The 22,618-nt window shown below is 44.4% G+C and overlaps 1 protein-coding gene across 1 annotated transcript in view; it reads left to right on the top strand.

Moving 5' to 3' along the window:
- The window catches only part of LOC307228293 (solute carrier organic anion transporter family member 3A1-like), a gene marked incomplete at both ends in the record, with an annotated part of 31,780 nt that extends 23,529 nt beyond the window's left edge, over positions 1-8,251 (top strand). Inside the window, 9 exons of the mRNA XM_079997931.1 lie at positions 1,215-1,674; positions 5,546-5,644; positions 5,730-5,987; positions 6,063-6,227; positions 6,316-6,514; positions 6,949-7,084; positions 7,191-7,360; positions 7,602-7,666; positions 7,872-8,251. Coding sequence (XP_079854057.1) covers positions 1,215-1,674; positions 5,546-5,644; positions 5,730-5,987; positions 6,063-6,227; positions 6,316-6,514; positions 6,949-7,084; positions 7,191-7,360; positions 7,602-7,666; positions 7,872-8,251 — 1,932 coding nt within the window. The remainder of the gene's footprint in view (positions 1-1,214; positions 1,675-5,545; positions 5,645-5,729; positions 5,988-6,062; positions 6,228-6,315; positions 6,515-6,948; positions 7,085-7,190; positions 7,361-7,601; positions 7,667-7,871) is intronic.
- Between the last annotated feature and the right edge of the window lie 14,367 nt (positions 8,252-22,618).

The raw sequence follows: 22,618 nt of genomic DNA, 5'->3' as shown, positions 1-22,618 counted from the left end.
TTTAACATAATAATACCATATAAACATAGTTCTAACATAAGATTGTAACATAGTTATAACATAATTACATTTTTTACATTTACATTTAGTCATTGATCAGACGCTTTTATCCAAAGCGACTTACAATTGTTCAAACACCGACGGACGCAGCCATCAGGAGCAATGAGGGGTTAAGTGTCTTGCTCAAGGACACTACAGCATGCTAGCAGGAGGAGCCTGGGATCCAACCAGCAACCTTTAGATCACTAGACCACCAGCTCTACCGCCTAGTAGTAGTAGTACATAGTAACAATGTTATAACATACTAATACCATATTAACATAGTTATAACATATTTACATAGTAACATAGTTCTAACATAAGATATTAACATAGTTATAACATAATAACATAGTAACAATGTTATAACATACTAATACCATATTAACATAGTTATAACATAATAACATAGTAACACAGTTCTAACATAATAATACCATATATTGCTGGCATGCGCACAGCTGTCTAGCAGACATGTGAGTCCTGGTGTCACTGGGATCTTCTGGGGGCGTAAACTAGCTCTACCAAGAGGTAACCTAGGATCCAGGCTCACGGTCAGAGCTCACGTTGAAGAAGGGAACGATGGCAGCGTCGCTTTGAGGAGCGACGGAAAAAAAAATCAATCATCAATCATTATCGAGGTTGAAACGAACAGAATCTGCAGTAGAATAATCAAAGTGCCCAACATGTCCGTTGGCTCCAGACACGGTGACACAGTGACGCCATGAACTGGAGCCAGAGGCATGACCAGAAAGACACTTCAGGGTTTCTGCTCCGGGTGACGCTAGTTATGCTGCTTATTTTAATATTGATAGAAACTCTTTTAATCCGTCTCAAAGAACATTACGAACCATGCTTAGTAAGAAATACTATTGAAATATTTTTACCATTTTTTTACATTTTCCTATTTCTGTTACTTTCACCCACGTGGACTCAATACAATTTGAAACTCTTAAAAATCGAACATTTAATCTGGTTGAAACTCAAATCTTTCCATTAAAAGACTAGAACCAGGGAAAAGAAAGCAAAGAGATGATCAAGAGCCTGGAAAACAGGCCGTCAACTTTCTGATAGTGTTGTAGAATATTTCAGTCTTTTTTGTTCAGGTTTTCCTCTGCACCAGTGAGGGATTCATGTATCCTCCATGTTGTTTGAAGGGATGTTTGACCCCTCAGGTCAGCGTGCTGACCACCCTGGAGAGGAGGTTCAACCTACAGAGCGCTGATGTGGGCGTCATCGCCAGCAGCTTTGAGATCGGGAACCTGGCACTGATCCTGTTTGTCAGCTACTTCGGGGCCAAGGCGCATCGGCCCCGGCTGATAGGCTGCGGGGGCATCGTCATGGCGCTGGGGGCGCTGCTGTCGGCGCTGCCGGAGTTCCTCACCCACCAGTACGAGTACGAGGCAGGGGAGACGTGGCGCGGGGAGGAGGGCCGCGACGTCTGCTCCAACGTCTCCCGGACTGAGAGCCCCGAGGCCGGCTTCAACTGCGGGGACCGCGCCAACACCAACATGATGTACTTGCTGCTGATCGGGGCCCAGGTGCTGCTAGGCATCGGGGCCACGCCCGTCCAGCCGCTGGGGGTGGCTTACATCGACGACCACGTGCGCAGGAAGGACTCCTCCCTCTACATCGGTGAGTTACACCTTCTCTGTGACGACATCAGAGGTTGGAAGAAACAACAGGCGTAAAGTACACACAAAGTACACACGGGGTGTACAGGGTTGGTAGGCTGGGGGTACAGTGTAGGTTCAGTGTATTTACAGTGTCGGTTTAGAGTATTTACAATTCAGGTTTGGTGTATTTACAGTGTAGATTCAGTGCATTTACAGTGTAGATTAAGTGTATTTACAGTGTAGGTTTGGGGTATTTACAGTGTAGGTTCAGGGTACTTACAGTGTAGGTTCAGTGTATTAACTGTGTATTTATAGTGTAGGTTCAGTGTAAGTTCAGTGTATTTATAGTGTGGATTTGGTGTATTTACAGTGTAGATTCAATGTATTTACATTGAAAGTTCAGTGTATTTACAGTGTAGGTGCAGTGTAGATTTGGTGTATTTACAGTGTAGGTTCAGTGTATTTACAGTGTAGGTGCAGTGTAGATTCGGTGTATTTACAGTGTAGATTCAGTGCATTTACAGTGTGCGTTAAGTGTATTTAAAGTGTAGGTTCAGGGTATTTACAGTTTAGGTGCAGTGTATTTACAGTGTTCATTAAGTGTATTTACAGTGTGTGTTAAGTGTATTTACAGTGTAGATTTGGTGTATTAACAGTGTAGATTCAGTGTATTTACAGTGTAGATTCAGTGTATTTACAGTGTAGATTCAGTGTATTTACAGTGTGGGTTAAGTGTATTTACAGTGTAGATTCAGTGTATTTACAGTGTAGGTGCAGTGTATTTACAGTGCGTGTAAATGTATTTACTGTGTAGATTTGGTGTATTTACAGTCTTGATTCAGTGTATTTATGGTGTAGGTTAAGTGTATTTAGAGTGTAGAATCGGTGTATTTACAGTGTAGGTTTGGTGTTTTTACAGTGTATGTTCAGTGTATTTACAGTGTAGGTTTCAATGTATTTACAGTGTAAGTTCAGTGTATTTACAGTGTAGGTGCAGTGTTGATTCAGTGTATTTATAGTGTAGGTTCAGTGTATTAACAGTGTAGGTACAGTGTAGATTCAGTGTATTTACAGTGTAGGTTCAGTGTATTTAAGGTGTAGGTACAGTGTAGATTCAGTGTATTTATAGTGCAGGTTCAGGTTTTTTAAAGTTTCGATTCGGTGTATTTATAGTGCAGGTTCGGTGTATTTACAGTTTAGGTTCAGTGTATTTACAGTGTAGATTCAGTGCATTTACAGTGTGGGTTAAGTGTGTTTACAGTGTAGATTCAGTGTCTTTACAGTGTGGGTTAAGTGTATTAACAGTGTAGATTTGGTGTATTTACAGTGTAAATTCAGTGTATTTACAGTGTGGATTCAGTGTATTTACAGTGTAGGTTCAGTGTATTTACAGTGTAGGTTCAGTGTATTTATAGTGTAGGTTCGGTGTATTTACAGTCTAGGTTTGGTGTATTTACAGTGCATGTTCAGCGTATTTACAGTGTAGGTTTGGTGTATTTACAGTGTAGGTTCAGTGTATTTATGGTGTAGGTTAAGTGTATTTAGAGTGTAGAATCGGTGTATTTACAGTGTAGGTTTGGTGTTTTTACAGTGTATGTTCAGTGTATTTACAGTTTAGGTTCAGGGTATTTACAGTGTAGGTTCTGTGTATTTACAGTTTAGGTTTAGTGTATTTACAGTGTAGATTCAATGTATTTACAGTGTAAGTTCAGTGTATTTACAGTGTAGGTGCAGTGTTGATTCAGTGTATTTATAGTGTAGGTTCAGTGTATTAACAGTGTAGGTACAGTGTAGATTCAGTGTATTTACAGTGTAGGTTCAGTGTATTTAAGGTGTAGGTACAGTGTAGATTCAGTGTATTTATAGTGCAGGTTCAGGTTTTTTAAAGTTTCGATTCGGTGTATTTATAGTGCAGGTTCGGTGTATTTACAGTTTAGGTTCAGTATATTTATAGTGTAGGTTCAGTGTATTTACAGTTTAGGTTCAGTGTATTTACAGTGTAGATTCAGTGTATTTACAGTGTAGATTCAGTGTCTTTACAGTGTGGGTTAAGTGTATAAACAATGTAGATTTGGTGTATTTACAGTGTAGATTCAGTGTATTTACAGTGTGGATTCAGTGTATTTACAGTGTAGGTTTAGTGTATTTACAGTGTAGGTTCAGTGTATTTATAGTGTAGGTTCGGTGTATTTACAGTCTAGGTTCGGTGTATTTACAGTGTATGTTCAGCGTATTTACAGTGTAGGTTCGGTGTATTTACAGTGTAGGTTCAGTGTATTTACAGTGTAGGTTCAGTGTATTTATAGTGTAGGTTCGGTGTATTTACAGTCTAGGTTCGGTGTATTTACAGTGTATGTTCAGCGTATTTACAGTGTAGGTTCGGTGTATTTACAGTGTAGGTTCAGTGTATTTACAGTGTAGGTTCACTGTATTTACAGTATAGGTTCAGTATATTTATAGTGTAGGTTCAGTGTATTTACATTGTAGTTTCAGTGTATTTACAGTGTAGGTTCAGTGTATATATAGTGTAGGTTCAGTGTATTTACAGTGTAGGTTCGTTGTATTTACAGTGTAGGTTCAGTGTATTTACAGTGTAGGTTCAGTGTATTTACAGTGTAGGTTCGGTGTATTTACATTGTAGGTTCAGTGTATTTACATTGTAGGTTCAGTGTATTTATAGTGTAGGTTCAGTATATTTACATTGTAGGTTCAGTGAATTTACAGTGTAGGTTCAGTGTATTTATAGTATAGGTTCAGTGTATTTACAGTGTAGGTTCAGTGTATTTACAGTGTAGGTTCAGTGTATTTACAGTGTAGGTTCAGTATATTTATAGTGTAGGTACAGTGAATTTACATTGTAGGTTCAGTATATTTACATTGTAGGTTCAGTGAATTTACAGTGTAGGTTCAGTGTATTTATAGTATAGATTCAGTGTATTTACAGTGTAGGTTCAGTGTATTTATAGTGTAGGTACAGTGAATTTACATTGTAGGTTCAGTGTATTTATAGTGTCGGTTCAGTGTATTTACAGTGTAGGTTCAGTGTATTTACAGTGTAGGTTCAGTGTATTGCTTTTCAGTGTAGCGCTATGATCAGAGTGAGTTTTATGGGAAGACTTTGTCAGTCACCCCCCACACCCTAGCCTAGCCTAGCCTAGCCTAGCCCTGCTAGCATAGCATAGTTAGCATAGCCACACTAGCATAGCCTAGTTAGCATAGCTTCCCTAGCATGGCTTAGTTAGCTGGCAGATGACATGCAGTCCCCAGTGTCTCCATCCTCTCTGGGTGCCTCAGCATTTAGAAGCTGTTTCCTGATTAATCACCGTGGTGCAGTAGAGAACCTGTTCTTCGATCGATCGTGTGATTGATCAGCTGCACATTCCCGTGAAGCCGTCAGGAGGACGCTCTTCCTTCACCCGAGACAAAGTCCTCTGAATGGACACGGTGCCCTCTCATGGAGCTCTGAGCTTGTAGGGGCTCTATGTTCTGACTCTACATCTAGAGTAGACACATTACACAGCTAAACGTTTCCCCAGCCAATCAGATTTGGGCCATTTTCAACCATCTTGTGTGCTCTGTTTGCTTCCTTGTTATCCACTTCATGGTGTTCTATACCTCCATATTATAAGAAACTGAAAATATTAATTGTTAACATAGTTAAACATAATCAATCAATGAGTCAAGATATTGATGATTGTTGACCTTAAAAACGTGTAGTAATGACTGATCATTACTATGTTTCCCCTTTGTTAATATTGGAATATAGATTATCATTCTATCTGATCAATATCACTCAATTATAAATAGATTCAAATTCAGCGACCATTTTGTCAGTCTTGGCAACCTCAGCCGCTGCCATATCACTAGTTTGACTCCACCTCCTATTGCAGGGATCCTGTTCTCCACCCTGGTGTTCGGACCGGCCTGCGGCTTCATCCTCGGTTCCGTCTGCACCAAGGTCTACGTGGATGCGGCCTTCATCGACACCAGTACGTTCTTCGCGAAAACTGTTCTTCATCAATATTCCTACGTTGCCACGATGACGATGTGCTCATCTCACCTCCGCGACCTCAGGTAAGCTGGACATCACGCCGGACGACCCTCGCTGGATCGGCGCCTGGTGGGGCGGCTTCCTGCTGTGCGGCGCCTTGCTCTTCGTGTCGGCGCTCTTCATGTTCGGCTTCCCCCAGAGCCTGGAACAACAGGGCGGGGGCGCCGGGGCCGCCGGGGGGACAGAGAGCCAGCAGGCCATGCTGCCTCCCCCGCCGGCCCACGGTCCCTCGCTTGCCTACGACGCCAACAGCGGCCTCACGGTCTGCCAGCACCTGAGAGGTGGGCGGAGTCACCAGAGTTAACTAGTAGTACTACTAACTAGCACTGTAATAACTAGTCCCTCCTTCCCCCCAGTCATCCCCCAGGTCACCCGCTTCCTGCTGTCCAACCCCGTGTTCAGCTGTGTGGCACTCGCCGCCTGCATGGAGATCGCCGTGGTTGCCGGCTTCGCCGCCTTCCTGGGGAAGTACCTGGAGCAGCAGTTCAACCTGACCACGTCCTCGGCCAATCAGCTGCTGGGTAGGTGGAGGGGGCAGGGCTAGCGGGTTCACTCCCTCCCTTTGGATCTGACATCGCCGGCGCTAAAGCTCTTGCTCCCGCCCCCCAGGGATGACGGCCATCCCTTGCGCCTGCCTGGGCATCTTCCTCGGGGGGCTGCTGGTCAAGAAGCTCAACCTGTCGGCGCTGGGCGCAGTGCGCATGGCCATGCTCGTCAACCTGGTGTCCACCGCCTGCTACGTCTCTTTCTTGTTTCTGGGCTGCGACACGGGGCCCGTCGCCGGGGTAACCGTCTCCTACGGAAATCAGTAAGATCATCGTCAAGTGCTTCAAAGATCTTTTAAAACGGTTGAATTGTTCTGATGCAACATCACAAATAAAATGTAGAATTTAAACAATTATTATTCCTTTTTGGCCACGACCCTAATGTGTAGTGTACTACTGTAGCATTCACCTGAATGCGTATTAGTACACTATACATTACACCAGTGTTCTAATACGCATTCACCTGAATGCGTATTAGTACACTACACATTACACCAGTGCACTAATACACATTCACCTGAATGCGTATTTGTACACTACACATTACACCAGTGCACTACTACACATTCACCTGAATGCGTATTAGTACACTACACATTACACCTGTGTACTAATACACATTCACCTGAATACGTATTAGTACACTACACATTACACCAGTGCACTAATACACATTCACCTGCGTGGCCCCCTGCAGGACCCTGCGCTCGCGGCTGCGTCTGGAGCCTCCGTGCATCAGTAACTGTAACTGCTACACGGCCTCCGTCAGCCCCGTCTGCGGCGCTGATGGAGTCACCTACCTCTCCGCCTGCTTCGCTGGCTGCACCAAGCCGGTGGGTGCTGCTCCTCCTCTGTCAGTCCGTCCTTCATGTGATAATCTCTGTTCTGCATCAGTGTGTTTTGTGGAAGCGCTTCTTCAGTTTCTTCTCCCTCCTGCAGAACCTCAGTGGCTGCGTCTGCATCTCCAGCAGCGCTGACTCTGTTGCCGTGCGGGGGAAGTGTCCGTCGCCTGAGTGTCAACGTTCCTTCCTCACTTTCCTCTGCGTCATCTGCGTCTGCAGCATGATTGGAGCCATGGCCCAGACGCCCTCCGTCATCATCCTCATCAGGTACCCCCCACTGCTGTATATTAGTATGTACTATGTTAGTACTGTGGTAGTACTTTGGTACAATGGGGGTAATGTGGTAGTATTGTGTTAGTACTGCAGTAGTACTGTGGTACTGTGGTAGTAAGGTGGTAGTACTGCGGTAGCATTGTGTTAGTACTGTGGTAGTACCGTGGTACTGCCTGAACTACTCAGGGAATAGAACCCACGACCTTTGTCCAGCGCTGTGTCTCTGTGCTTCCAGGACCGTGAGTCCGGAGCTGAAGTCCTACGCCTTGGGAGTTCTGTTCCTGCTGCTCAGGCTGATCGGTGAGATCCACCTCTTCTGCACCAAGGGTTCCCAATGTGGGGTCCGGGGACCCCCAGGGGTGCTCGCTCGTAAAGCTTCACCGTTATATAATGTCCGGTCCTGACTGTTTGAATCCCTGACTAGAGAACACACTTTATCCTGAATAGAGTTCCAGACTCACACTTACCCCCCCCCCCCCCCGCCCCCTCTGACCTTTGACCCTAGGCTTCATCCCCCCGCCCCTGATTTTCGGAATGGGCATCGACTCCACCTGCCTGCTGTGGAGTCGGGCGTGCGGCGAGCGTGGCGCCTGCATGCTGTACGACAACGTGGCCTACCGCCACCTCTACGTCAGCATTGCCATCGTGCTCAAGACCTCTGCGTTCCTGCTCTACGCCACCACGTGGCGCTGCCTCAGGAACAACTACAGGAAGTACATCCGCACCGGGGAGGGGGGGCTCACCCCCACCGAGCTGCTGGCCTCCACCCTCACCCTGGACCAGCTGGGCGGAGCACACAGCCCCCACAGCCCCCCAACCAGGACCAAGTTCATCTACAACCTGGACGACCAGGAGACTGGAGACAACATGGAGTCTGCTCTATAGAGGGAGGGCTGTCTGTCTGTCCGTCTGTCCGTCTGTCCGTCTGTCCGTCTGTCTGTCTGACTGTCTGTCTGTCTGTCTGTCTGTCTGTCTGTCTGTCTGTCTGACTGTCTGACTGTATTGTGTGTGCAGGCAGGGGTACTGGGATTGAAGGTTAAAGAGACAGATGTGAAAAACTTAACACCACAGACAGGTGAGCCAAAGGGGACAGACAGATAAGTCCTCATTTTGTTGTTTAGTCGCTGAAGGGAGTGAAGGTGAGAAGGTCCCTGAGCTCTGATCGGCCCCACGGGGCAGCACAGTATTGATTAAACAAACGTTATTGATCAGATTGTTTATTTTCTCACAGAGTATCAAACTGGACTGGGGACATGAGAGTGATGGATGAACCTTCCTCTCCTTCTGTGATGACACTTCTTCTGAGCAGGAAGCATTTGCAGCTCGCCCCCTGGTGGTTTCCGTGCTGGTGGAAACCTGTGTGGTTTGCCCAAGGGCACATGGGCAGCACACGGTCCTTTTTAAGGCGTGGAACCCGGGAGCAGAGTTCTCGTCGATCGACTTTTAGTTTTGTTCTAACAATTGATCAAAGAGTTCAATGTGGATTAATCATCTGGATTAATATATATATATATATATATATATATATATATATATATATATATATATATATATATATATATTAGTTATTATGATATACAGTATAGAGATAGATGTGTAGACAAGATCAATATTCTCATAATAAATCCTTTTGCAGAGTTTTCAGCTAAAAAAAAAAAGGTTCAAAGTGATTTCTCTTCAAAACATAATTTGACCTGAAGTTAATGAATGAATTTTGGTCAAATCCCGCAAAGTGCTTTATTTATTTGTCTCTTTTCAAATAAATCTATTTTTTATTCTCTGTCAGAGCAGCTCCTGTAGCTCTAAGTTCTGTTTGTACCTTCAGAGTCTCTTCCCTTTACGAGGAGCGGGTTCCTACTGGCTGCAGGACCTCCAGAACCCTCCTCCAAGGGCCTGGTCCTGGGTCTGGTCCTGGGCCTGGTCCCGGGTCAGGTTCTGCTTCTGGTTCTGTTCCTGGGTCTTGTTCTTGTTCTAGTCCTGGTCCTGGATCTGGTTCTGGTTCTGAGACCAGATGGTTTATGGATCTGGTTTCTGCTTTAAAATGCAGCTTATTCAGAAGAGGTGAAGCTCTGTGTTCTGGTATCAAAGCGTGAGTGTCTTGCTAGAAGGGCACTGCGGCAGCGCACGTGGCAGTGATGATGATGATGGTGATGATGATGATGGTGATGATGATGATGGTGATGATGATGATGGTGGTGGTGATGTGGTGATGGTGATGATGGTGGTGGTGATGCTGGTGATGATGGTGGTGATAATGATGGTGATGGTTGTGGTGGTGATGGTGATGATGATGGTGGTGATGATGATGGTGATGATGATGATGATGGTGGTGGTGATGATGGTGGTGGTGATGTGGTGATGGTGATGATGGTGGTGGTGGTGGTGGTGGTGATGGTGGTGCTGGTGATGTGGTGATGGTGCTGGTGATGTGGTGATGGTGATGATGATGGTGGTGATGATGGTGGTGATGATGGTGATGATGGTGGTGATGATGGTGATGGTTATGATGGTGATGTTATGATGGTGATGATAGTGGCGGTGATGATGGTAATGATGGTGATGAGGATTGTGATGATGGTGATAATGGTGATGATGACGATGGTGAGAATAGTGATGATGGTGATGGTTGTGGTGATGGTAATGGTGGTGAGGGTAATGATGGTGATTGTGGTGGTGGTGATGATGATTATGATGATGATGATGATGATGATGGTGATAATAATGATGGTGATGATGATGATGATGATGATGGTGATGGTGATAATGGTGGTGGTGACGATGGTGATGGTGGTGATGGTGATGATGATGGTGGTGATGATGGTGGTGGTGATGGTGATGTGATGAGGGTGATGATGATGGTGGTGATGATGGTGGTGGTGATGGTGATGTGATGAGGGTGATGGTGGTGATGGGGATGGTGATGATGGTGATGGAGATGGTGGTGATGATGGTAATGGTGATTGTAGTGGTGGTAATGGTGATGGTGGTGATGGGGATGGTGTTGATAGTGATGGTGGTGGTGCTGGTGATGGTGATAATGGTAGTGATGGAGATGGTGATGATGTTGATGGTGATGGTGGTGAAGGGGATGATGGTGATGATGGTGATAATGGTGGTGATGGTGGTGATGATGGTGATGGTGGTGATGGTGATAATGGTGATAAAGATGCTGCTGCTACTTGAGGAAGTGACTCTGTGGCTGAGGCGGCACAGGGCAGTTTGAAGCATGCCAGTGATGCATGCCTTTAAAAAACAATAAAGATATATCCAGTTTGAAACTTGCACGGACTCCCAGGGCACATGGTGCGTTGCCATGGTGACGGTCAAACTCCGCCTCTGAGGTGACTCCATAAACACAGAAGGGCTTTAAGATGCATAGTGCATTGTGATGATGGCAAAACATCCTTTTTATTCCATGTCACTTCAGTTTATTTAGAAAACTTCCTGCGACTGTGAGGATACCATGTTGGATCAGCACCGTGCTCCAGCTGTTTGTCAGTGCTCGTGTGTGTGAGTTCAGCACCAGCATCAACTTGTTGGGACTCAAACTGTTAAAGCTCTGCGTGCGTCCGGCTGGTTGACACGGCTACCAGGAAGCAAACCAGCGGAGCCCCTCGAACTCTAGCACCATTAAAGTGCCAAAGTGAAGTTTCTGTTTTGACACACACACACACACACACACACACACACACACACACACACACACACACACACACACACACACACACACACACACACACACACACACACCTCACTCCTCTGTAGCCTTTTGTGATTTGCCTCCTGTTTCATTTCTTGCATATCAAAGTGTCCCAAAAAGCGTATTGCCTATAAGATGCTGTATATTGGACTAGATAACGATGTTATTTAGGATGTATTAACTGTTCTAATGTAGTTTTTTTTCTACACATGGAGTTGTCTTCATTTAGACAAATCTCTTGATCCATCAGTGGCAGAGCTGATCGTTGTTGTTGCTTTGGTCCAAATAATATTGATTATATAAAAAAAAAATCAATACTTTGCTTGAAATCAGTGGCGCCGATGTTAGAGCAGTAGTCAGACAATGTAGATAGAACATTATCAGCCGAACTGAACCCTAGTAGTCCTGGACGTGCACCTAGGTGTTTGCGCTGAGGTCTCCACGTGCACTGTAATGTGTGTAACCTGCACTGTGAGGTGCATCGTAACACATGTAACGTGCACCATAACATGCACCGTAAAGTGTGTAACATGCACCGTAACGTATGTAACGTGCACCCAAGGCGTGTAACGTGAACCATAATGCGTGTAACCTTTACTTGTGTAACATGCATCGTAATGTGTGTAACGTGCACCGTAACGTGCACTTTTACTTGTGTAAGGTGCACCTTTACTTGTGTAACGTGCACCGTAACCCATGTAACGTGAACCGTAACGCGTGTAACGTGCAACGTAACGTGTGTAACGTGCACTGTAACACGCACTGTAACACGTGTTACATGCAAAATAACATATGTAACGTTCACTGTAACGCATGTAACGTGCGACGTTACGCGTGTGATGTGCACTGTAACGCATGTCACGTGTACCTTGATGTGTGTAAGGTGCAACGTAACACGTGTAACGTGCTCCATAACGCGTGTAACGTGCAATTTAATGCGTGTAACTTGCAACCTAACGCATGTCACGTGTACCTTAATGTGTGTAAGGTGCAACGTGATGCGTGTAACGTGCTCCGTAACGTGTGTAACGTGCAACGTGCAACGTAACGCGTGTAACGTGCAACGTAACGCATGTCACGTGTACCTTAATGCGTGTAAGGTGCAACGTAGCGCGTGTAATGTGCTCCGTAACACGTGTAACGCGCACCATAACACGTGAAACGTGCACGGTAACATGTGAAACGTGCAACGTAACGCATATCACGTGAACCTTAATGCGTGTAAGGTGCAACGTAACACGTGTAACGTGCTCCGTAACGCCTGTAACGTGCACCATAACACGTGAAACGTGCACTGTAACATGTGAAACGTGCAACGTAACGCATGTCACGGACACCGTAATGTGTGCAACGTAACTCATGTCACGTGCACTGTAATGTGTGTAAGGTGCAACGTAACGCGTGTAACGTGCTCCGTATCGCGTGTAACGTGCTCCGTAACGCATGTAACGTGCTCCGTAACGCGTGGAACGTGCAATGTAACGCGTGTAACGTGCAACGTAACGCATGTAACGTGCACCATAACACGTGAAACGTGCACTGTAACATGTGAAACGTGCAACGTAACGCATGTCACGGACACCGTAATGTGTGCAACGTAACTCATGTCACGTGCACTGTAATGTGTGTAAGGTGCAACGTAACGCGTGTAACGTGCTCCGTATCGCGTGTAAGGTGCAACGTAACACGTGTCACGTGCTCCGTAATGTGTGTAACGTGCACCATAACACGTGAAACGTGCACAGTAACATGTGAAACGTGCAACGTAACGCATGTCACATGAACCTTAATGCGTGTAAGGTGCAAGGTAACACGTGCAACGTGCAATGTAACGCGTGTAACGTGCAACGTAACGCATGTCACGTGTACCTTAATGCGTGTAAGGTGCAACGTAACACGTGTCACGTGCTCCGTAACGCGTGTAACGTGCACCATAACACGTGAAACGTGCACGGTAACATGTGAAACGTGCAACGTAACTCATGTCACGTGAACCTTAATGCGTGTAAGGTGCAACGTAACACGTGTAACGTGCTCCGTAACGCGTGTAACATGCACCATAACACGTGAAACATGCACTGTAACATGTGAAACGTGCAACGTAACGCATGTCACGGACACCGTAATGTGTGCAACGTAACTCATGTCACGTGCACTGTAATGTGTGTAAGGTGCAACGTAACGCGTGTACGTGCTCCGTAACGCGTGTAACATGCTCCATAACGCGTGTAACGTGCTCCGTAACGCGTGTAACGTGCAATATAACACGTGTAACGTGCTCCGTAACGCGTGTAACGTGCAATATAACGCGTGTAACGTGCACCGTAACATGTGAAACGTGCAACGTAACGCATGTCACGGACACCGTAATGTGTGCAACGTAACTCATGTCACGTGCATTGTAATGTGTGTAAGGTGCACGCGTAACGTTACGCGTGTAACGTGCTCCGTAACGCGTGTAACGTGCTCCGTAACGCGTGTAACGTGCTCCGTAACGCGTGAAACGTGCTCCGTAACGCGTGTAACGTGCAATATAACGCGTGTAACGTGCACCGTAACATGTGAAACGTGCAACGTAACGCATGTCACGGACACCGTAATGTGTGCAACGTAACTCATGTCACGTGCACTGTAATGTGTGTAAGGTGCAACGTAACGCGTGTAAAGTCCACCGTAACACACATCATGTGCACCGTAATGTGTGTTACTTGCAACATAACGCATGTTACGTGCAACATAATGCGAATAACGTGGACCGTAACGCATGTCATGTGCACTGTAATGTGAGTAACGTACAACGTAACGCGTGTAACGTGGACGATAACACATGTAACATGCATCCCAACATGCACCGAAACATGTGTAACGTGCACCGTAACGCATGTATCATGCACCATAATGTGTGTAACGTGCATCGTTAAGTGTGTAACGTGCACTGTAACGCGTGAAATGTGCACCGTAATGCGAGTAACGTGCAATGTAACGCGTCATGTGCACGGTAACGCGCGTCACGTGCACCATAACGTGCGGCGACAGGTCGGCAGCAACACTGCCGCCGCGTGCTGGAGATGACTTTTGCCTTGTGATGAAAGGTTCTGTTTTTACTGCCTTGGTTCGGTTCCTTTAGACTTCTCTTATGTTGATGATGTCGTACAGATGACCTCTGACCTTGGGAAGAGTTTCCCTTCAAATGGTTTTATGTAGTTAATGGATGAAAAACACAACAGCCAACATACTTTAATGTTTCAGCACTCAATACTCCTCAAAACTAAAATACACTGAACGGCAGTCATAGTACCAGTAGTACCATGATGTATACATATGGGTACTTATCAGACTTGTTGTTCTAGGACTAATTGAACTTTGGTGTCATCTGCAGTGAGACACTTCCTGAGCAGAGATCATTTGCTTGAATCGCAGACGGACTGTGTTCCTGTACCACACTCCATCTTTCTTGGTACAGAATACCTGTAAAGGGTAAATCCACTGTAACCTTGGTTATAGACTCTGGTCGTTACACACAAACCTCATATTGTAGAACCGGTTGAAAAGACTTCCTTCATTCCTCTCAAACGCATCATATTTAAAGCTTTAAGTTTTGTTGATTTCTCGGGAAAGATTACATGATTGTATGTTTATTGTAAATATATTAAATACTATTTTTGTTTTTATGATAGTATTTGTTGCATATTTTTTAAGTGTGTCTCTGGTTCTTCGCCTGTTCACTTGTGAGTTACAACGCTAAACCCATGAGCACCAACAGACAAGATGGCACCAGGTGAGGACTTCCTGTGGGACTTCCTACTTCCTGCTTCCTGCGGAACTTCCTGCTTCCTGCCTAATCTGGCGTAGCTTTGCCTCCATATCAAATTAAGGGAGGTGTGGAGAACATGTGGTCTTAACATGTTGGATCAGCTCCTCTGGTTTGTTTTTCGGTTCCAAGGCTCGGTTCTCTCACGTGACACCGACTGGTTTGAGGTTTGGTGACAACCTGCAACGGCTCTGCTGGAAGTTCTCCACACGGAGGTGTGGCCACGCCAGCTTAGGGACGTCCTGCTTCCTGCAGGACGTCCTTGGCTTGTAGATGAGGTAAAGCTCCCTGGATGGAGCTCTCTCTGGGCCTCCTTCATGAACATGTGGTAGAAATGTGGTGATTTTGTGCTTAAGAGAAGGATCCACACACTCAGCAGCGCTTGATGAATATGAAACATTCTAAATTGACGGGTGTGTGCTTATGACTGCAAACGAGCATAAACCATGCTCTGAACCATACCTCTCTCCACGTAAGGAACTCCCTGGTTTAGGCACAGAGGTATACAAGGAGGAGGAGCCGACTCTACTCGCATGTCTGCTGGGGCTGGAGGGCGGAGCCGGTGGATGCCATTTTCTCGGAAGGAAATAAAAACTGCATTGATATAAAAGTTGTTTTTTCTATTTATTACTTGCATGAAGGCTGTTTGGAAGCAGATGGAGGATTTCCACATGGTGGTCTCACATGGTCTGATGATCAAGTTGCGGCTCCAGGTTATTACATATATGATAATCGAATGAAACAATAACAATTATCAATTCATTTGCCAGTGAAAACCAGGTGATCAGGTATTGATCACTCAGTTTTCAACAGATTTCTATGAATGTACTGTCTCCCAAAGGCACATTACAATATCTGTAGGTGGTGTATATCCATAAGTCAAGCCTGTTTGGAGATGAATATGATGCTTTATCGCTGCATGTGTAAAGTTAACCAACACACACACACACACACACACAATATTGATAGTAAATCTTTTTTATTTTTAAGGCAGTTCTAAATTTTCTTCTAAGGTAGAACAAATTCAAGTCCAAACATAATGTTCAATACCAAATGTTTGCTTAAACCGTGCGTAGGCAGGATTCAACACCGTTCATGAAGAGGCCCAGCGTGACTTCACCCTGACCACAGACCTCACAGACCTCACCCTGACCACAGACCTCATTGTCTTTTAATAGAAATGTGCAGGTTATTGGTGAGTCCTGGCCCCGTGTAACAACCAAATGTGTGACCTGTCTAAAGCTTATTCTCTATATTCCACAATAACTCCACAGAAATGCTTCAAGTCTTTCATGTATGAGCTGAAGGCCACATGCAGGTAATAACAAGGAACGCTGTTTGAATGCTGCTGTATCCTTCTGTGAACCAATTAAACTTTTCATGTCAAAGATGTCGTCCTGGGATGTGTTGTTAGATGTGATTTCTCCACTCGACTCTGGGATCCAAACAGTCATGATTCTACTTGTTTGATGTTCTCTAATGTCTTGGATCTTAAATCAGTGAAGTTTACCGAGTAAAAATGTTGCTGGGGACCCCCTGGAACCTCTGTGGGGGCCCCTGGGTGTCTCCAGACCCCACATTGAAGACCACCAGTCTAAAGAATGTTACAAGCTATTAGTTATTTTGGGGCACATTGCAAGTAGGTGAGTGTAGTTTTTAGTGTAGTTTGTAGTTGTTTGTAGTGGAGTTTGTAGTGTCGTTTATAGTTGTTTGTAGTGTAGTTTGTAGTTGTTTGTAGTGGAGTTTGTAGTGTAGTCTGTAGTGTGGTGTCGTTTTTACTGCAGCCTGTAGTATAGTTTGTAGTTTTTTTTATTGTAGTTTGTTGTTTGCAGTGTAGTTTGTAGTGTCATTTACTGTAGTTTGTACTGTAGTTTGTAGCCTAGTTTGAAGTTTATAGTGTATTGTGTAGTGTTCAAAGGGTAGATTGTAGTTTGTAGTATAGTTTGTAGTGTAGTTTATAGTCTAACTTATATTGTAATTTGTAGTGTAGTTTGTAGTGTAGTTTTTGTGTGGTTTGTAGCTTGAAGTGTAGTTCGTAGTTTAGATTATTGTGTAGTTTGTAATATAGTTTGTAGTGTAGTTTGTTGCGTAGTTTGTAGTGTAGTTTGTTGCGTAGTTTGTAGTGTAGTTTAAAGTGGAGTTTGAAGTTTAGTTTGCAGTTTGTAATGTAGTTTGTAGTGTAATTTGTAGTTTGTAGTTTGGTTTAAAGTGTAGCTTGTAGTGTGATTTGAAGTTTGTAGTTTAGTTTGTAGTATAGTTTGTAGTTGTATTGTCGTCTGTAGTGTAATTTTTTTGTAGTTTGTAGTGTTGTTTATAGTTTGTAGTGTGGTTTGTTGTGTAGTTTGTAGTGTAGTTTGTGATGTAGTTTGAAGTTTGTGGTGTCATTTGTTGTGTAGTTTATAGTGTGGCTTGTAGCGTAGTTTGTAGTGTAGTTTGTTGTGTAGCTTATGTAGTTTGTAATTTAGTTTGTAGTGTCCTCTGTTGTGTAGTTTGTAGTTTTGTTTATAGTGTAGTTTGTAGAGTAGTTTGTAGTTTAGTTTGTTTTGTAGTTTGTAGTGTAGTTTGTAGCGTAGTATATAGTGTAGTTTGTTGTGTGGTTTGTTGTGTAGTTTGTAGTGTATTTTGTAGAGTAGTTTCTACTGTACATTGAAGTTTCTAGTTTAGTTTGTAGTGTAGTATGTAGTGTAATTTTTGTGTGGTTTGTATTGTAGTTTGTAGTTAGTAGTGTAGTTTATAGTGTGGCTTGTATCCTAGTTTGTAGTGTCGTTTTTAGTTTGTAGTGTAGTTTGTTGTGTAGCTTGTTAAATAGCTTGTAGTGTACTTTGTAGAGTAGTTTCTACTGTAATTTGAAGTTTCTCGTTTAGTTTCTAGTATAGTTGGTTGTGTAGTTTGTAGTGTAGTATGTAGTTTAATTTTTGCGTGGTTTGTAGTGTAGTTTGTAGTTTGCAGTGTGGTTTGTTGTGTAGTTGGTCGTGTAGTTTATGGTGCCATTTGTAGTGTTGTTTATTGTGGAGTTTGTAGTGTTTTTGTGTAGTTTGTAGTGTAGTTTATAGTGTGGATTGTAGCGTAGTTTGAAGTGTAGTTTGTAGTGTAGTTTGTTGTGTAGTTTGTATTATAGTTTGTAGTGTAGTTTGTGGTGTTGTTTGTATTATAGTTTGTACTGTAGTTTGTAGTATAGTTTGTAGAGTAGTTTGTACTGTAATTTGAAGTTTGTCATTTAGTTTGGGCTGTAGTTTGTAGTTTAGTTTGTTGTGTAGTTTGTAGTGTAGTATGTAGTGTCGTTTTTTGTGTAGTTTGTAGTATAGTTTGTAGTGTAGTATGTAGTGTATTCTATATTTAAATTTTTGTGTGGTTTGTAGTTTAGTTTGTAATGTAGTTTGTAGTTTTTTGTGTAGTTTGTAGTGTAGTTGATGGTGTAGTTTGTAGTGTCAGTTGTCAAGTTTGTAGTGTTGTTTTTTGTGTAGTTTGTAGTGTAGTTTATAGTGTGGCTTTTAGCATAGTGTGTAGTTTGTTGTGTAGCTTGTATTATAGTTTGTAATGTAGTCTGTAGAGTAGTTTGTAGTGTAGTTTGTAGTGTTGTTTGTAGAGTAGTTTGTACTGTAATTTGAAGTTTGTCCTTCAGATTGTGGTGTAGTTTGTAATTTAGTTAGTTGTGTTGTTTGTAGTGTAGTATGTAGTGTAGTCTGTAGTGAAATTTTTGTGTGGTTCGAAGTGTAGGTTGGAGTGTAGTTTGTAGTGTGGTTTGTTGTGTAGTTTGTAGTTTGCAGTGTCATTTGTAGTGTAGTTTATAGTGGAGTCTGTAGTGTTGTTTTTTATGTAGTTTGTTGTGTAGTTTATAGTGTGGCTTGTAGTTTACTTTGTTGTGTCGCTTGTTATATAGTTTGAACTATAGTTTGTAGTGTACGTTGTATAGTAGTTTGTACTGTATTTTGAAGTTTGTAGTTTAGTTTGTTGTGTAGGTTGTAGTGTGGTTTGTTGTGTTGTTTATAGTGTAGTTTGTAGTGTAGTTTGTAGTGTAGTATATGTAGTGTAGTCTGTAGTGTAATTTTTGTGTGGTTTGTAGTGTAGTCTGTAGTGTAATTTTTGTGTGGTTTGTTGTGTAGTTTGTAGTGTCATTTGTAGTGTAGTTCAAAGTGAAGTTTGTAGCATTGTTTTTTGTGTAGTTTGTAGTGTAGTTTAGAGTGTGGCTTGTAGAGTAGTTTGTAGTGTAGTTTGTTGTGTAGTTTGCAGAGTAGTTTGTACTGTAATTTGAATTTTGTAGTTTAGTTTGCTGTGTCATTTGTAGTTTAGTTTTTTGTGTAGTTTTTAGTGTAGTATGTAGTGTAGTTTGTTGGGTAGTTTGTAGTTTAGTTTGTAATGTCGTTTGTAGCGTAGTTTGCAATGACATTTGTAGCATAGTTTGTAGTGTAGTTTATAGTTTAGTTTGTAGTGTAGTTTGTGGTGTAGTTTTTTTGTTTGCAGTGTAGTTTTGTCTAGTTGGAAGTTTATAGTGTAGTTTGTAGTGTTGTTTGTAGTTTATAGTGTAGTTTGTAGTGAAGATTGTAGTTGAGTTTGAATTGTAGTTTGTAGTATAATGTATTATAAATAATAATAATAATAATAATAATAATAATAATAATCACTGGGATTTATACAGCGCATTTCACAAACACAAGGACACTTTTCAATGGAAAAAACAAAGAACAGGACAAAGAACAAAAAAAACAAAACGGGTCAGGGGCAGTTGGCCTCGTTGAACAAGTAGGTTTCAAGGAGATTTTTGAAGGTGGCCAGGGATGGAGCATTTCGAATGCCAGTGGGGAGAGAGTTCCAGAGGGTGGGGGCTGCCACACTGAGGCTCTGTCCCCAAAGGTTCATAGCCTATGCAGGGGGTCGAGAGCAGACCCGTGTCCGAGGACCACAGCTTCCCGGACAGGGCGTAGGGGTGGAGGAGGTCTGTTAGGTAATGCAGGGCAAGGGCGTGGAGGGAATTGTTGGTTAGTAGTAGGGTTTTGTAGGAAATACGAGTTTGACAGGGAGCCAGTGGAGATGGATGAGGCTTGGTGCGGATGAAAACTCTAGCAGCAGAGTTTTGGACATACTGGAGCCTGTGTGAAACTTTGCTTGGAACCCCGGACAGGACTCCATTGCAGTGGTCCTGACGGGAGGGATGAAGGCGTGGATTAGTATTTCTGCCCCGGACTCAGACAGGGATGGGTGGAGTCTGGAGATGTTCTTGAGGTGGAAGAAGGCAGACTTGGTTATGGTTTTGGTGTGTGGGTGAAATGGAGGGTTGAGTTGAATATGAGGCCCAGGTTGCGTACTTCAGGGGATGGGGAAACAGAGCAGCCATCAACAACCGGGAGCAGATCTCCAATCTTCCCGAGCAGTGCCTTGGCAGCCACAACCATGAGTTCAGTTTTGTTATTGTTGAGTTTGAACAGGTTTGATGACACCCAGACTTTGATATCGTGGAGGCAGCTGAGAAGAGACTGAGGGGGGAGCTGGTCGGATGGTTTTGTGCTGAGGTATAACTGGGTGTCATCGGCGTAGGTGTGGAAGCATAGACCGTGGTGGCGTATGACTGACCAAGGGGGAGCATGTAGATGGTGAAGAGGAGGGGCCCAAGCATGGACTGGGCCAGGGGTGGAGCAGGAGTCTGCGATAGTGACAAACTGCTTCCTGTTGGTGAGATAGGACTGGAACCAGGAGAGTGCTGTACCGGAGAGGCCAAGGTAGCCGGATAGACGGTTGAGGATGGATAGTGTGGCAGACTGTGTCGAAGGCAGCTGAGAGGTCAAAGAGAATAAGAATACTGATGTAGCCTGCGTCAGCAGCGATGAGGCGGTCGTGATCTAAATGAAGTCTCCGTGCTGTGGTTAGTTCTGAATCCAGATTGAAGGGGTTTGTGAAGCTCATGGTTGGACATGTGCTGTTGGAGTTGGGCGGCAACTGCTCATTCCAGGATTTTCCTTAAAAAATCCACTAACCACTAGTGGTTAGTGGTTGGAGTTGTCAGGGTCGAGACCAGGCTTCTTTAGGATAGGTGTGACTGAGGCTATTTTGAAGCTGGTGGGAACCGTGCCGTATTTCAGGGAGGCGTTTATGATGGCCACCATGGCGGGGGAGAGGATCCAGAAAGCAGGTGGAGGCCTTGGCCTTGGTGACCAGCTTAGTTATTAGCAGCGCTTCCACAGGGGAGAAGGAGGAGCACCTGCCCACCCCAGCACTGGGGTGGGCAGGCAGCTGGGGGTGCAACACCGTGTAGTTGGGGTATGTGTAGGCGATTAGAGTTTCTGGGAGATGGTGTCCACTTTGGCCTGGAAAAACTCCTGGAACATGGTGCAGCGGTCAGGGGAGTCAGGGGATTGAGGGGGATCGGGGGGCTGAGCAGCCGGTAAATGGTGGAGAACAGCATTCTGGGGTGGTTTTGCTGATTGCCAATGAGGGTGGAATAATATTGAGTCTTGGTTCTGGAGAGAGCTTCTTTGTAGGAACTCACATGCTGTTTGAAGGCCTCAAGGTGGACAGTGAGGCCAGATCTTCTGTAGAGCCTCTCCAGCTGAAGGCTGCTGGCCTTCATGGTGCAGAGTTCAGAGGTTTACCAGGTGGCAGGGTGAGTGAAGAAGACAGTCCGAGTTTTGAGGGGGCAAGAAAACTGAGGCTAAGGGAAAGGGCAAAGTTGTAGTGTGCAACCATGCCATCCATCATGGTGTCAGGGGGATCTGGGGCCAAGGGGGTCGCGAGGCTGTTGATCAAGGCTGGTGTACTCAATGACTTGAGGTTCCTGAATGTGATGGTGCATTTAACGCATTGCCTGGGTGGAGGGACAGGAACCGTGAACAAGACAGCATGGTGGTCGGAAACAGCTAGGTCCAGACACTGAAGATGAGAGGGGAAGTGCCAGTAGTGCACACCTGATCAAGCGTGTGGCCTTTGGCATGGGTGGAACCTTGAACATGCTGTACAATGCTGAAACAGTCCAACAGTGACAGGAAATCCTTGGCAAATGTGCAGCTGGTGGAGTCCACGTGGATGTTGAAGTCCCCAAGCAGAAGGATAGATTGGGACATGGAACAGACAGAGGTAAGCAGTTCAGACAGCTCAAACATGAAGCTGGTGGAGGCTTTAGGGGGACGATAGATGAGGACAACCTGGAGGTGTGCAGTGAGAGAGAATGCAACACATTCAAAAGAGGTGATATTTGGCACAGAGAGTTCTTTGACAAGAATGTCTGCTAGGTGTATTACAGCCAGCCCACCACCAGGACCTATGGAGCAGGGCTTCTGAATGTACACATATCCATGGGGGTGGCTTGGTTGAGTGTAATAAAGTCCTGTTGCCAAGTTTCTGTTAAACAGAGAACGTCAATTTTCCGTTCCATGATGTTGTCGTAAAAGAGTAGTGATTTATTGTTGAGAGATCGTGCATTCTGTAGCATGAATGTTGCAGTTTTCACTATGGAAGGCGAGGCAGGCGAGTTGGGAGTTGGGACGAGCCTGTCAACACAGACCAGCGGCTGCAGAACAGAGTGTACACAGGATTTACTCTCATGACATTGCCTCCGTTGGTTCAACATTATGAAATAATATCAAATAAACAGACTTACATCGAGCAGCCCTGTATCTAGCCACTGGGGGTGCACAAGCCAGTGTATCATCAGTGCCGGTCCCAAGCACAGATGAATAGAGAGGGTTGCGTCAGGAAGGGCATCCGGCGTTAAAACCATGCCAAATCAAATAGGTGGACAACAAATCTGATT

Source organism: Zeus faber (assembly GCF_960531495.2).
Source record: "Zeus faber genome assembly, chromosome: 3".
Classification (NCBI taxonomy): Eukaryota; Metazoa; Chordata; class Actinopteri; order Zeiformes; family Zeidae; genus Zeus; species Zeus faber.
The sequence above is the reverse complement of the archived record's forward strand: the minus strand, read 5'-3'. Positions and strand labels throughout refer to the sequence as shown.